Here is a 15,874-nt window from a genome sequence, read left to right on the forward strand (position 1 = left end):
AGTGGAGGTTGCAGTGAGCAGAGATCACGCCATTGCGCTGCAGCCTGGGCGACAGAGCAAGACTCTGTCTTGAAAAAATAAATAAATTAAATAGTCAAAATCACAGAAACAGAGTAGAAAAATAGCTGCCAAGGGCTGGAGGGTGGGAGGAGAGTGAATTCATGTTTAATTAGTTTCAGTTTTCCGTCTTTTTTTCTTAAGACAGGGTCTCGCTTGGTCACCCAAGCTAGAGTGCAGTGGTGCAAACAGAGCCCACCGCATCCTCAACCTCATGGGCTTAAGTGATCCTTCCACCTCAGCCTCCCAAGTAGGTGGGACCACAGACACACACCACCATGCCTGGCTAATTTCTGGGTTTTTTTTTGGAGAGACAGGATCTTGCATATTCCTCAGGCTGGTCTAGACTGCCTCAAGCAATCTCCTCCCTCGGGCTCCCAAAGTGCTGGGATTACAGGCCTGAGCCACCATGACCCACCAAGTTGGTGGGTATTTTTTTTTGTTTTGTTTTTAATGACAGGGCCTTGCTATGTTTCCCCAGCTGGTCTAGGACTCCCGGACTCAGGCAATCCTCCTGCTTCGGCCTCCCACAGTGCTTGGTTTAAAGGCATAAACCACCGAACTCAGCCTCATTTCCAATTTCAAAGATGAAAAAGTTTTAGAGATCTTTTGCAAAACAATCTGAAAATACTTAACACCACTGAACTACAAAGTTAAAGATGGCTAAGGGGTAGATTTAAGGGGGAGGAAAAAGGGGATAAATTTAAAGAGAGATGGTTTTGTCACACATACAAATTTATATGTGTATATATGCATACATGCTCCTAGACAGAAAAATTGGTCACAATGCAGCTCACCATAGGAATCAAAGCCCTCAACTACAGCTCGGCCAGAACCAGCACAGGCTGGGCAAAGTCACCGTAAATTCTCTGGGTGAGCCAGCCCAGGCCTGCACTCACATGTCCACCTGTGGCCAGTCCAGGACACCCTTCCCTACCCAAACCATGCCCCCTCCCTGCCCTGGCCAGGCTCACACCTGCTTCCTCCCGTGTTCCCCAGTCCATCTCTGGCACCACCACCCTCCCTGACAACTGACCTGGATACTATCGTTTCCAAACTTACACTCTTTCCACCTGCCCTGGGACTCTCTGACATGGTCAGCTCCATCCCCGCACTGCCCTCTCCACAGCCACCTCTTGCCTGCCTGGCACAGCGCCCTCTCCCACTCCCTCAGCACTGGTCTCTCAGCCCCAGCCTGTGCTCTATATCTCTTTTTTTTTTTTTTTCTGAGACAGAGTTTTGTTCTTGTTGCCCAGGCTGGAGTGCAATGGCGCGATCTCAGCTCACTGCAACTTCCGCCTCCTGGGTTCAACAGATTCTCCTGCCTCAGCCTCCCAAGTTGCTGGGATTACAGGCACCCACCACCGTACCCGGCTAAGTTTCTGTATTTTTAGTAGAGACAGGGCTCTGACGTGTTGGCCAGGCTGGTCTTGAACTCCTAGCCTCAGGTGATCCACCTGCCTCAGCCTCCCAAAGTGCTGGGATTATAGGCGTGAGCCACTGCGCCAGGCCACCCATCTGTCTTATCGATTCCCCACACAGCAGATGAGCTCCCCTGAAGCCCGGCTACATTCACATCACTCCTGCATTAGAAACCTTCCATCTTTGTCCAGTTCAGACTTAGAAAAAACAAACCAAAAACGAAGCTAACCTGGCTTTGCATTGAGAGCTGAACAATCCTACAGCTTCTAAGCCTAACACTCAAGGCCCTTGAGGAATCAGCCCCAATGTATTCTTTCGTCTCCGTCAACCACTTCTCCACACCTTCAAGGACCCTTCCCTCCAACCAAACTGGCCTCCTGTACTGGCTTTTCTCCACCTACAGCCCCTTTTCTGATCTGACTTACCCAACATTTGCACACTGTAGGTCTTCCCTCACTATTAAATTTCCAAATCCTCATCCTTAGCTCGAAGGTCACTTTTTCCATATAAGTTTCCTTAACCTCGTCAGGCAGCAGTAATATCTCCTTCTAAAGGTACTCACCATCCACTCATCCTACAATTATCAGGTGCCCAGAGCTGTAACAACGAGCACCAACAGACACTGATCCTACTGGTGCCGCGGATGACCACAGCACATTCCAGGGACCTGCGCACGGTCTTATCTCTCCATCCCAGGGAGAAAGCTGCTCTGGGGTAGAAACTTGGCCTTGTTTATTCTTCTAAACCCACAAGAGCCAAATATAGTCCCTGGTCCACAACAGGATGAGCAGAAAAGGTTTGCTAAGCACGCATCTGGAAAAACATCTTTCATGATTAAAAAGGGTTTTACCACTCACACAGCAAGTTTTAGAAAAAACAAAACAAGCTAGTGATGGTGGCTCCTGCCTATAATCCCAACACTTTGGGAGGCCAAGGCAGGAAGATTGCTTGAGCCCAGGAGACCAGCCTGGGCAACATAGCAAGACCCTCTTCTCTATTTAAAAACAAAAAATCAGGCCGGGCATGGTGGCTCACGCCTGTAATCCCAGCACTTTGGGAGGGCGAGGCGGGCGGACCACGAGGTCAGGAGATCGAGACCATCCTGGCTAACATGGTGAAACCCCGTCTCTTCGAAAAATACAAAAAATTAGCTGGGCGTGGTGGCAGGCGCCTGTAGTCCCAGCTCCAGCCTGGGCGACAGAGCAAGACCCTGTCTCAAAAAAAAAAAAAAAAAACCCAAACCTAAAATTAAGGACATCTATGATGTTACCTATGGGTTGAAAACAAAACAAAAAACACTGAAGAACTGAAGACACTAAGAACAAATAAGGTAAAATAAAAAGGCCAATAGGAGTCTAAAACGGTACAATCAATTAAGAAAAAGGCAGTTTCTATAAAACTAAACAAACACCTACCTCATGACCATACCTAACTATCTTCCCAAAAGAAAGGAAAACATGTATTTGCAAAAAGACTTATGCAAGAATCTTCATGGTAGCACTATACACAATAGCCAAAAACCGGAAACAATCCAAACATCCATCAACAGGTGAAACGCTGTGTGCTATATATACCCATACAGCGGAATACTATCCAGTGATAGAAAAGGACAAGTTACTGAATCACCCAACACTATGCTGAACAAAAGTCAGATGCAAAGAATGCAACCGTATGATTTCATGTACAGAAGATTCAAGAACAGGCAAAACACATTATCCTAAGCAAACACAGGAAGAGAAAACCAAATACCACATATTCTCACCTATAAGTAAGAGCCAAACACTGAATACACATGGACACGAAGAAAGGAACAAGGACACCAGGGCCTACTTGAGGGTGGAGGGTGGGAGGAGGATGAGGATCAAAAAACTACCTATTGGGGCTGGGTGCAGTGGCTCACGCCTGTAATCCCAGCACTTTAGGAGTCTGAAGTGGGAAGATCATCTGAGGTCAGGAGTTCAAGACAAGCCTGGTGAACATGGTGAAACTCTGTCCCTACTAAAAATATAAAAATTTGCCAGGTGTGGTGGCATGTGCCTGTAATCCCAGCTACCTGAGAGGCTGAGGTAGGAGAATCGCTTGAACCCAGGAGGCGGAGGTGGCAGTGATCTGAGATCACGCTACTGCACTCCAGCCTGGGCAACAGAGACTGTCTTAAAAAAAAAAAAAAAAAAAAAAAAAAAACTACCTATTGGGTACCATGCTTATTACCTACAGGTAACAAAATAACCTGTACATCAAACTCCCATGACATGCAATTTACCTATATAATAGACCTGCACATATACCCCTGAACCTAAAGTTAACACACACACACCCCCCCCCACAAAAAAACAGGCAAAACAAATCAATCAGCAATTGCCTGGAGCTGGGGAAGCCTGACCATAAAGGGCCACAAGGACTTCTTGGGATAATCAGGGTGGAGCTTACATTGGTATGTGCATTTGTCAAAAGTGATCAAACTGGCTGGCCGCAGTGGCTCACACCTGTAATCCCAGCACTTTGGGAGGCCAAGGTGGGTGGATTGCTTGAGGTCAGGAGTTCAAGACTAGCCTGGTTAACATGGTAAAACCCCATTGCTACAAAAATACAAGAATTAGCTGGGCATGATGGCGGGTGCCTGTAATCCTAGCGACTCGGGAGGCTCAGGCCACAGAATTGCTTGAACCCAGGAAGCGGAGGTTGCAGCGAGCAGAGATCACGCCATTGCACTCCAGCCTGGGAGACAGAGGCTCCATCTCAAAAAAAAAAAAAAAAAAAAAAAAAAAAAAAAAAAAACTGATCAAACTGTTCACCATAACGAGGGGCATTTGGCCAGGCACAGTAGCTCATACCTATAATCCTAGCACTTTGGAAGGCTGAGGTGGGAGAACTGCTTGAGCCTAAAAGTTTGAGACTAGCCTGGGCAACATGGCAAGACCCTATCTCTACAAAAAATACAAAAATTAGCCAGGCGTGGTGGCGCATGTCTGTGGTCCCAGCTACTCAGGAGGCTGAGGAGGGAGGATTGCTTGAGCCCAGAAAGTTGAGGCTACAGTGAGCCATGCTAGTACGGCACTCCAGTCTGAGCAACAGAGCAAAAACCCTGTCTCAAAAATGAAAAAAAACAGGGCATTTGATTGCATATGATTACATATAAATTATATTTCCATCACGTTTACTAGAAAATAAAAAGACGGAGCTAGAAGGAAACCAGTTCAGGGCTTGATGTCAGAAGGTTCAATACAGTTCATTTTTTTAGAAAAAGAAAGTGGGAGTTGGCACAGTGCGGTGGCTCACACCTGTAATCCCAGCACTTTGGGAGGCCGAGGCGGGTGGATCACCTGAGGTCAGGAGTTCAACGTTAGCCTGGCCAACAAGGTGAAACTCCGTCTCTACTAAAAATACAAAAATTAAGGCTGGGCACAGTGGCTCACGCCTGTAATCCCAGCACTTTGGGAGGCTGAGGTGCAGATCACGAGGTCATGAGCCTGGCCAGGATGGTGAAACCCCGTATCTACTAAAAATACAAAAAAAAGTTAGCGAGGTGTGGTGGCACATGCCCGTAATCCCAGCTACTCGGGAGGCTGAGGCAGGAGAATTGCTTGAACCCAGGATGCAGAGGTTGCAGTGAGCCAAGATCATGCCACTGCACTCCAGCCTGGGTGACAGAGCGAGACTCTGTCTCAAAAAAAAATAGCTGGATGTGGTGGCTCACACCTGTAATCATACCTTCTCAGGAGGCTGAGGCAGGACAATCGCTTGAACCCGGGAGGCAGAGGTTGCAGTGAGCTAAGATTACGCCACTGCCCTCTAGCCTGGGTGACAAGAGCGAAACTCCGTCTCAAAAAAAGAAAACAAGAAAGAAAGGGGGAGTTACAGACTTGGCCGAACCTCCTAGCACTCAAAAGGCAAAAAGCACAATCAACGTCCATGACATAGAACATGCCAGCTGCTCAGGAGACACAATGGGCCCTGAGGTCTGGGACACACATCCCCTTCCCACCCGCTGAGTCCTCAGAATTGAGAGTCCCCCAGAATGCTCTGAGTAGAAGCATGAGGTCAATCAGAGGACCCATCCCTTCCTTCACCCACTCCTCCTCTTCATCCCATCTGATGGGACATCAGGACTCCAGGCTCAGCTCCTCTGGACAGCCCCCAGCTGCCATCAATCCTCTCCTCCCCATGGACTCACCTCCTCATGGGTCCATTTGACCTTGCACTTGCTATCCCTCTGCTCCGGCACATCTGAATCTGTGTCCTGGTAGTGCAGCTCATCCAGATCCTCGCTATGGGGAAAGCAGGCCAAAGGTCAAGGATGGTGTGTCCGTATGTTTTACATAATGGAGAGCGTGTAGGCAGCAACCAGCCCACCCTAGGGAAAGGTCTGGGGGAGAGAGCTTTTACTTTTTCTTCTTTTTAAGACATAGGCACTTCTGCTTCACTTATTTTTATTTTTATTTTGAGACAGGGTCTCACTCTGCCACTGGGCTGGAATTCAGTGTGGCATGATCACAGCTCACTGAAGCCTTGAACTCCTGGACTCAAATGATCCCCCCGCCCCAGCCTCCTAAGTAGCTGGGACTACAGGGGCATGCCACCATGTCCGGCTAACTTTTGTACTTTTTGTAGAGACAGGGTCTCACCATATTGCCCAGGGTGGTTTTGGACTCCTGGGCTCAAGCGATCCTCCCACCTCAGCCTCCCAAAGTGCTAGGACTAGAGGCATGAGCCACCACATCTGACCTCACCGCTTTTTAAATTCTTTAATGAAATAGGTTAAGAGCTACTTTCTTCTTTTTAATCTTCAGGAATGCCCTAGTGATTTCAAAAGCTGTAAGAAAAACAGGTCAGGCACAGTGGCTCAAACCTGTAATCCCAGCACTTTGGGAGGCTAAGGTGGGGTGGACTGCTTGAGGTCAGGAGTTCAAGACCAGCCTGATGAAACACGGTGAAACCCCCTCTCTACTAAAAATACAAATATTAGCTGGGCACAGTGGTGCATGCCTGTAATCCCAGCTACTCAGGAGGCTGAGGCAGGAGAATTGCTTCAATCCAGAAGGTGAAGGTTGCAGTGAGCCAAGATCACGCCACTGCACCCAGCCTGGGCAACAAAGCAAGACTCTGTCTCAAAAAAAAAAAAAAAAGAAAGGCAAAAAGGAAAAAGAAAGTTAAGATTTCACCAAGAATATTATGTTTAAAATCAGACTATCACTTTTCCCTTTCAGTAACAAACCCGCATGGATATTTTAAGGAATAAAGTTGATGAAGTAAGTTATCAGGCACCAGGATTTTAAGAGATATTAGTTATTTGGGAAAAAAATTCTAAATATATTATGTCCATTTGTTGTTTTTCTTCTTTTAGGGAGAGTCTGGCTCTGTCTTTCAGACTGGAATATAGTGGCATAATCATAGCTTAATGCAGCCTCCAACTCCTAGGCTCAAGCAATCCTCCCTCCTCAGCCTCCCAAGTACCTGGGACTACTAGCACATGACACCATGCCTGGCTATTTTGTATTTTTTGTAGAAACATCTCACTATGTTGCCCGGGCTCATCTGGAACTCCTGGACTTAAGCAATCCTCCCATCTTGGCCTCCCAAAGTGCTGAGACTACTGGCCTCAGCCACCATGACTGGCCAAGTTGTTTTTTCATGTGTGGATTTTTTTTTTTTTTTTTTTTTTTGTAATGACAGGGTCTCAGTATGTTGCCCATACTGGTCTTGAATTCCTGGGCTCAAGCGATCCTCCTGCCTCAGCCTCCAAAGTAACTGGGATTACAGGTGTGCACCACCGTGTCCAGCTTACGTCCATTTTTGCAAATCCCTTTTCAATCCTTGCCTACACACAGGCTTAATGGAGAGAAATATCAGCGTACAGTATCCTGTTTTTTGTTTTTTTTTTTTTTTGAGAGGGAGTTTCACTCTGTCGCCCAGGCTAGAGTGAAATGGCATCTCAGCTCACTGCAACCTCCTCCCCCCAGGTTCAGGCAATTCTGCCTCAGCTTCCCGAGTAGCTTGGGATTACAGGCACCTGCCACCACGCCAGGCTAATTTTTTTTTTGCATTTTAACAAAGACAGGGTTTCACCATCTTGGTCAGGCTGCTCTTGAACTCCTGACCTCATGATCTACCCGCCTCAGCCTCCCAAAGTGCTGGGATTACAGGCGTAAGCCACCACGCCCGGCCCAGTGTACAATATCTTCTAACATGGCTGTAGCGGGGGGAAAAAAAAAAACCAGTACGAGCTGCTTTGAGTTCTGAGTGTTTTTACTCTACCAGGCAATCTTCCCAGTTGCTCCAAAAAATTCTCATATTTATCCAGTTTAGTAGTTACAAAAATGGAAATCGGGCCACGTACGGTGGCTCACACCTGTAATCTCAGCACTTTGGGAGGCCAAGGCAGGCAGATCACCTGAGGTTGGGAGTTCAAGACTAGCCTGACCAACATGGAGAAATCCCATCTCTACTAAAAACACAAAATTAGATTGGTGTGGTGGCGCATGTCTGTAATCCCAGCTACTCAGGAGGCTGAGGCAGGAGAATCACTTGAACCTGGGTGGCGGAGGTTGCCGTGAGCCAAGATCGAGTCATTGCACTCTAGCCTGGGCAACAAGAGCAAAACTCCGTCTCAAAAAAAAAAAAAAAACTGGAAATCAGCCCAAAAAAACGGGCACGGTGGCTCACGTCTGTAATCCCAGTACTTTGGGAGGCCAAGGTAGGCGGATCACAAGGACAGGGGTTCGAGACCAGTCTGGCCAACATGGCAAAATTACAATTTTGTAATTTTTTGTAAAAATACAAAAAAAATTGGCTGGGTGTGGTGGCATGCGCCTGTAATCCCAGCTACTCAGAGGCTGAGGCAGAATTGCTTGAACCCAGGAGGCAGAGGTCACAGTGAGTGGAGATCAGAGATCGTGCTACCACACTCCAGCCTGGGCAACAGAGCGAGACTCCACCTCAAAAAAAAAAAAAAAATACAAAAACACAAAAATTAGCTGGGCATGGTGGCGTGTACCTGCAGTCCCAGCTACTCGGGAAGCTGAGGCAGGAGAACTGCTTGAACCCAGCAGGCAGAGGTTGCAGTGAGTCGAGACCCTGCCACTGCACTACAGCCTGGGCAACAGAGGGAGACTCCGTCTCAAAAAAAAAAAAAAAAAAAAAAGGAAATCATATAGGATCCACCTCCAGAGATGTCAGGTGCTTGAGGAAAGTTAGTAATCTTTCCCCAACTCCACCCGACAGGACCTGCATCAAGTCACGTTGGTCAGGTAAGTTGCTAGGTCAGACATTTGCAAACTGGAAAAAGCTTACAGGTTTCCAAACAAGGCCAAGTCTCGGTCTTGTGACCAAATAAAAGGCAGCTTACTATGCTCTTCACATTATCTTCTCCTTGTTTTCCAGAGCTCACCATTGCTTCCTAGAGTCACTCCTATACTTCCACAGCACATGTCTCAGGCCCTTACGCTGCAACTGCCTCTCTCCTCTACATCATCTACAAAGGTCAGCTCCACCTCGGTATCCCAGGGTTTATCACCAAAAGGTCTTAAATGTTTGCCCAGGGACTGACTGAATACACAAATGAATGAAAAAATGTGCAAAGCTGCTGCCTATTAGTCAATAAGAAATACTAATTAAATGTTTTAGGCCAGGCAAGACCCAGTTTCAAAAGAAAAAAATTTTCAGAAACAGGAAAGGGACAGTGTCTACAGCCAGCAATACAGAAGGATCTGGAATTCATTCCTGACCCAGCTCATGGGTCCTCCACCATTGCAATACAGAAGGCAAAAATCCAGAAGATACTAATAACAGAATGAAGCTGGCTTCAAAATCAACTGACCCCAGACAGCTTGTGACAGAAACCATCTTTGCTTCTCCAGCGTCCAGCACAAAGAAGGCCTGGCTTCTAACAGAAGGTCAGCAAATATTCTTTCAAGGATGAAAGGATATCTGCATGGACACTCCCTCATGTTCCAATGCTGTTTATTTTTATTTTTTATTTTTTTTTGAGACAGAGTCTCGCTTTGTTCCCAGGTTGGAGTGCAGTGGCATGATCTCGACTCACTGCAACCTCCACCTCCTGGATTCAAGCGAATTCTCCTGCCTCAGCCCCCTGAGTAGCTGTGATTACAGGCACCTACCACCACACCCGGCTAATTTTTGTATTTTTGGTAGAGATGAGGGGTTTCACCATGTTGGTCAAGCTGGTCTTGGAACTCTTGGCCTCCCAAAGTGCTGGGACTACAGGCGTAAGCCACCACACCCAGCCTCCAATGCTGTTAGATAGGGTCAGCATCTCAGACAGCTGGGAGATTTGTGAGCTGATATACTTTACCACGTGTGCTGGCCATCAACTTCACCCACATTCTCATTATCCCCACTTAAAAGATGCGGAAATTGAGGCTCAGAGGGGTCAGGCCACTTGCCAAGTTCTGGACCTTCCTAACTCCAGACACCTGCAAGTCCTCATATCCTAATCCCGGCTGAAAAAGCAGAGGCCAGTTAGTGGTGGAAACCACATTTTGGTCCAACATACCCTACCTTTTACCCTTCAACGTGCTGGGCTCTGCTCCAGGGGTGAGTCAGAGACAAAGTGGGAAGTGGGGCACTAGGGCAGAGGAGAGTTACAGCAAATGGCCAGGAAAAGGGCTGAGGGCTGTGGAGCTGCCACCCTTCACATGGGAGGGGTTCCTCCACTGAGCCCCTCAGGGGAGAAGTAGCTGAGGACCTGAGGGTGGTCTAGGGGCAGTCACTTCTGGAATGAACAGTCAGGATAGGGCCAGGCAAGGTGGCTCACACCAAGGGAGGAGAATCCCTGGAAGCCAGGAGTTCGAGACCAGCCTGGGTAACACAGTGAGGTGAGACACGACGCCAGGCCACCGCCCCCCCACCACCCGCACTAATCCTAGCACTTTTGAGGCCAAGGTGGGCGGATTGCCTGAGCAACATAGTGAAACCTGTCTCTACTAAAAATCCAAAGAATTAGCCAGGCATGGCCGCGTTCACCCATAGTCCCAGCTACTCGGGAGGCTGAGACAGAATTCCTCGAACCCAGGAGGCAGAGGTTGCAGTGAGCCAAGATTGTGCCACTGACCTCCAGCCTGGGCGACAGAGCGAGAGTCTGTCTCCTAAATAAATAAACAAAACAATTAGCCAGTTGTGGCAGCGCGTGCCCGCAGTCCCAGCTACTCAGCCTGCAGTCCCAGATGGCTGAGGTGGGAGATCGAGGCTGCAGTGACCTACGATTGCACCACAGCACTCCAGCCTGGACCGCAGAGCGAGACCCTGTCTCTCAAAGAAAAAAAAAAAAAAAAAAACCAGGGCAGGGTCTGATAGGTGCCTGAACAAAAAACTTCCTGGACAGTGGTGCTGCCCCTGGGAAAATGGGGCCTGAGGAACATAGTCCCTGTGCTCATATCCCTATCCTCAGCCTGAAAGGGCAAAAATCTAGAGGGATGGAAGGCTTCATCTTTAGATGAGGCTATCGTCTAAAGAGGGACCGAAGGTTGGCTGGGCGCGGTGGCTCACGCCTGTAATCCCAGCACTTTGGGAGGCCGAAACGGGCGGAACACAAGGTCAGGAGATCGAGACCACCCTGGCTAACATGGTGAAACCCTGTTTCTACCAAAAATACAAGAAATTAGCCCGGTGTGGTGGCACGCGCCTGTAGTCCCAGCTACCTGGGAGGCTGAGGCAGGAGAATCGCTTGAACCTAGGAGGAGGTTGCGGTGAGAGCCAAGATCTCGCGCCACTGCACTCCAGCCTGGGCGACAGAAGGAGACCCCGTCTCAAAAAAAAAAAAAGAGGGACCGAAGGTTATCTGAGCTGCAGGGATCCAGGCAGGGTAGAGGTCAGGACCCCACTGTCCTGTCTCCCAGGCAGGCTGAAAAGCCTGGAGCTGAGGCCCCAGGCGCACAGGTGTAAGAGAGGAATCTGGAGCCACAGACCTGGCTCCGGGATCCGGGCTCGGCTCTGCCACTTAAGTCTTTGGGGAAATAAGTAAAATGGAGACCGCAGTTCCTGCCTTTGCCCCAGGGACTCTCTCCCCCGCACCTTCAACCCCAGCTGCCCAAAACTCCTCGTGGGAACAGGAAGAGAGGTCTCAAACCGAACCAAGCTGGGGCGCGGAACCCAGGTGGGAGAGACAAAAGAGCCCCCAACCCAGCACCCTTCTCAGTCCGGGGGAGAGGGCTTGGGGGTCTCTGTGCTCCCCGGAATGTTGAGGAGCAAAGCCCACCCACCAAGTTGACCCAAAACTAGGCTGGAACAAGTGCCTCCCAGGCTCGGCCTCCCGCTGACTGGGACTCTGGTGACTCCCTCTCGCTCCCAGGGGTCGCCTTCCTCCCCGGCGAAGGCCCTGCCAGCTGACACCGGCCGGCCCACCCCCATCCCGCAATTAGGCGGGAGACAAAATGACATCATGCAGGGCTTGGCCCGGGTCCCAGGAGACCCGCCCGTCCCAGCTCCGAGGCCCAGCAGGCCCGGGTAGCCGCAGGGACTCCCAAGAGCCCCCCTGCTTTACGCGCGCCCCTGCCTCAGAGGGCCCAGGACGCAGCATTTCCGCGGAAACACCCCGCCCCCAACACACACACACACACCCCTAGCTTGGCGGGAGCCTGGGGAGGGTCTGGGGGAGCTGGGTGGGGGAGGGGTGAATTAAAGGGAGGGGGAGGGGACCTCTGCCCGCCCGACTTGTCTCACCAGCGCGTCCGCCGAGACATCCCCCCGGCCCGGACCGCGCCGCGCTCGCCCGCCCGCCGGCTGAGCCCGGAGCGGGAGCCGGGCCGGGGTCAGGACCCAGGCTGCTCCGGTCGCTCCGGGCCCCGGGCCGCGCTAGGAGGCGTCAGCGTGTCAGCAGGTCCCGCGCTCCCAGCTCGCAGGAACTGCAGCCGCTGCCGGCGCGGATTGAAGCACTTTTCTATCTCCCGCCAAGCGCGTAGGCGCCGCCCGGGCCTGGCGCGCGGGCGACGGGGGAGGGGCCTTTGGGAGGGGCGGAGCCGGCGGGGCGGGGCCTGCGGGGCGGCACCTGCCCAAACCCTCCAGGGCCGGCTGCAGGACCGGGCTAGCGGCCGCCACTTCGGAGTTACGGAGCGGGCCGTGATGTGACTGAGGCCTGGCTCAGGTGTCAGTCCGTGGCGGCCCAGGAGTAGCCCACATAGCGAAGACCAAGCAAGGGGAATGAGGCGCGAGCATAGGAGAGCCAGCCAGGGAAAGCGCCAGGGCGGAATCCCCCACGCTAGTCCAAGCCACTCCTGCGTCCCTACCGCCCCACGCTAAAGCGGCCCCTCACCCTACCTGTGCCTCTCCCTGCTTCCTCTCCTGCCTCCGAGAGACCCTCCTTAATAGACTTAAGTTTTTGTTGTTTATTTTCTTAGAGGCAGGGTCTTGCTCTATCGCCCAGGCTGGAGTGCAGTTTCGCGATCATAGCTCACTGCAACCTCTACCTCCTAGGCTCAACCGATCCTCCCACCTCAGCCTCTCGAGTAGCTAAAACCAGCACTCGCCACCACACCAGGCTGAATTTTTTTTTTTTTTTTTTTTTTTTTTTTTTTTTTTTTTTTTGAGACGGAGTCTCGCTCTGTTGCCAGGCTCGAGTGCAGTGGCGCGATCTTGGCTCGCTGCAACCTCCACCTCCCAGGTTAAAGTGATTCCCCTGCCTCAGCCTCCCAAGTAGCTGGAACTACAGGCGCGCGCCACTACGCCCGGTTTTTTTTGTTTGTTTGGTTTGTTTGTTTTGGTATTTTAGTATTTTAGTAGAGACGGGGTTTCACCATGTTGGCCAGGATGGTCTGGATCTCCTGACCTCGTGATCCTCCCGCCTCGGCCTCCCAAAGTGCTGGGATTACAGGAGTGAGCCACCGCGCTTTTTCTTTTTCTTTTTCTTTTTTTTTTTTTTTTAAGAGAAGGGGGTCTTGCTATGTTGCCTAGGCTGATCTGGAAACTCCTAGGTTCAAGGGATCCTGCCGCTTTGTCCTCCCAGAGTGCTGGGATTACAGGCATTAGCCCCGGACAAGAATGACTCTCCCTAAATGCAAACCTGACTTTACTTTTCCAGAATTAAAAACCGTCCTCCTCTCCCTCAAGGTAAATTCCTTACTCCACAATCAGATTTATCTGATCTGCCAGACCACCACCCAGCCCTGGCCAAAAGAAATGGTGTCTTTGCCTTTGCCTGAGCCATTACCAAGGGCAGGAACACTTCCTGCCCCTCCCAGGTGGCTGATTCTTATTTAATTTCGGGTCCACTGCCCACAATCTGCCTGTAGACTTCTGCATTTCCCCCTTTGAACTGGGAGCATCCTGAGGTCCAGATGACCTCTCAATGCACCCCATTATCTCCAGGACCCAGTAGAAGACCTGACATAAGAAGCCCCAGGCAAAGGTTTTTTTAACTGAATTCAGTTTACCTCGGGTTTAAACTCCCAGAGATTAGGCCAGACATAGTGGCTCACACCAGTAATCCTAGCACTTTGGGAAGCCGAGGGGGGAGAATTGATTCAGTCCAAAAGTTCGAGACCAGTCTGGGGATCACAGCGAGACCCTGTCTCTAAAAAAATTAAGAAATTACCTGGGCATGGTGGTGAGTGCCTGTAATCCCAGCTACTTGGGAGGCAGAGGGAGGAAGATTGCTTGAGCCAAGGAGTTCGAGGGCTCAAGCCCTCGTGATCCACTGTACTCCAGCCTAGGCCACAGACAGTGAGACTGTCTCTCCTTGAGATTTAGCAAAGGTTTTCTATTTTAGATTGACATTTACCAAGTACCAAGGATCAAGCCACACTGGACTTCCTGGGAGCAGTGCTGAGAGGAAGATAAATGAGCTCTGAGATAGGACGCTGAAGAGACCACACCAAACCCCAGCCTTTTAGCCCCTGTTCAGGCTTCAGAGCCCCCTTCCAGAAGCTGCTGGCCACCTGGGGACAGTCCAGCCACCAGCTGATGTAAACATCACTTACCACAGAAGAAGGAAGACTAACTCACATCTTAAGTGCTAGAAACTTCCACATCACTTAATTCAGGGTTTCCCCTGCCCACTCCCCTTATAAAGTAATCAATATGGACATGCCCACTTCATTGAAAGCACAGCCTCTACAGCCAAACTTCCTGGGGTTTGAGTCCCAGCTCCACCATTCGTTGCAGTATCTTAGGCAAATGACCTAACATTTTTTTTTTAGACCCAGTCTCGCTTTATTGCCCAGGCTGGAGTGCAGTGGCATGATCTCGGCTCACTGCAACCCCCTTCCTGGGTTCAAATGATTCTCCCACCTCAGCCTCTCGAGTAGCTAGGACTACAGGAGCATGCCACCATGCCTAGCTAAATTTTGTATTTTTGTAGAGACAGGTTTTCATCATGTTGGCCAGGCTGGTCTTGAACTCGTGATCTCAGGTGATCCACCCGACTCAGCCACCCAAAGTGCTGAGATTACAGGCATGAGCCATCATGCCCAGCCAATTACCTAACTCTTCTGTGCCTCAGTTTTCTCACCTGGAAAAATTAGATTTATCAAAGTTTTAGATAGTTTTTACCAGCCACTATTCTGTTTATAAATTGTAACTCATTTAATCCTCGTAACAACTCTATGAGGTAGATACTGGGATTATCCTCTTTTAGCAGATGGGGAAACTGAGGCACAGACTTCCCCAAGGTCACACTGCTAGTAAATGGCAGAGCAGGGATTCAAACCTGGCCTGTCTGGTTCTAGAGTCTATGCTCTTAATCACTATGCTGGTACCTACTTTGTAGGTAGTTATAGGATTAAATAAATTCATATGTGTAAAGCACCAAAAACAGTTCCTGGCACATAATGAGAACTATATTGGCCAGGCGCAGTGGCTCACGCCTGTAATCCCAGCACTTTGGGAAGCTGAGGTGGGTGAGTCACCTAAGATCAGGAGTTTGAGACCAGCTTGGCCAAGAATATAAAATATCATATTTTATACAAATATAAAATATCGTATTTTATACAAATATAAATATGTTTATAATTTATAAAATTTTATAATTTATAAAAATATAAATATATATTTATATAAAATATATTTTACATAAATATAAAATATATAAAATATTATATTTTATATAAATATAAAAATTGTTATAGAAATACAAAAAATATGTTATATAAATATAAAATTTATGTTATATTTATATAATATAAATTTATGTATTTTACATAAATATAAAATATATTTATATAAATATAAAATTAAATTTAATCTTAATATTAGTAAGAATATAAAATATTAACCAGGTGTGGCGGCGTGCGCCTGTAGCCCCAGCTACTCGGGAGGCTGAGGCAGGAGAATCCCTTGAACCCGGGAGGCAGAGGTTGCAGTGAGCCGAGATCATGCCACTGCACTCCAGCCTTGGCAACAGAGCAAGACTCTGTCTCAATAACCCCAACCTCCCAAGTAGCTGGGG

At 49.2% G+C, this 15,874-nt stretch overlaps 1 protein-coding gene across 2 annotated transcripts in view; it reads right to left on the bottom strand.

Moving 5' to 3' along the window:
* The window catches only part of MYBL2 (MYB proto-oncogene like 2), a 52,757-nt gene extending 40,345 nt beyond the window's left edge, over positions 1-12,412 (bottom strand). Inside the window, exons 1-2 of one of the 2 annotated variants that reach the window (XM_050806465.1) lie at positions 12,157-12,412; positions 5,654-5,747 (exon numbers count right to left, since the gene is read on the bottom strand). In XM_050806465.1, coding sequence (XP_050662422.1) covers positions 5,654-5,747; positions 12,157-12,176 — 114 coding nt within the window. In that variant the 5' untranslated portion in view covers positions 12,177-12,412. The remainder of the gene's footprint in view (positions 1-5,653; positions 5,748-12,156) is intronic. The other variant, XM_050806466.1, reaches the window with a different exon arrangement.
* Between the last annotated feature and the right edge of the window lie 3,462 nt (positions 12,413-15,874).

This window comes from Macaca thibetana, chromosome 10, assembly GCF_024542745.1.
Source record: "Macaca thibetana thibetana isolate TM-01 chromosome 10, ASM2454274v1, whole genome shotgun sequence".
Lineage (NCBI taxonomy): Eukaryota > Metazoa > Chordata > Mammalia > Primates > Cercopithecidae > Macaca > Macaca thibetana.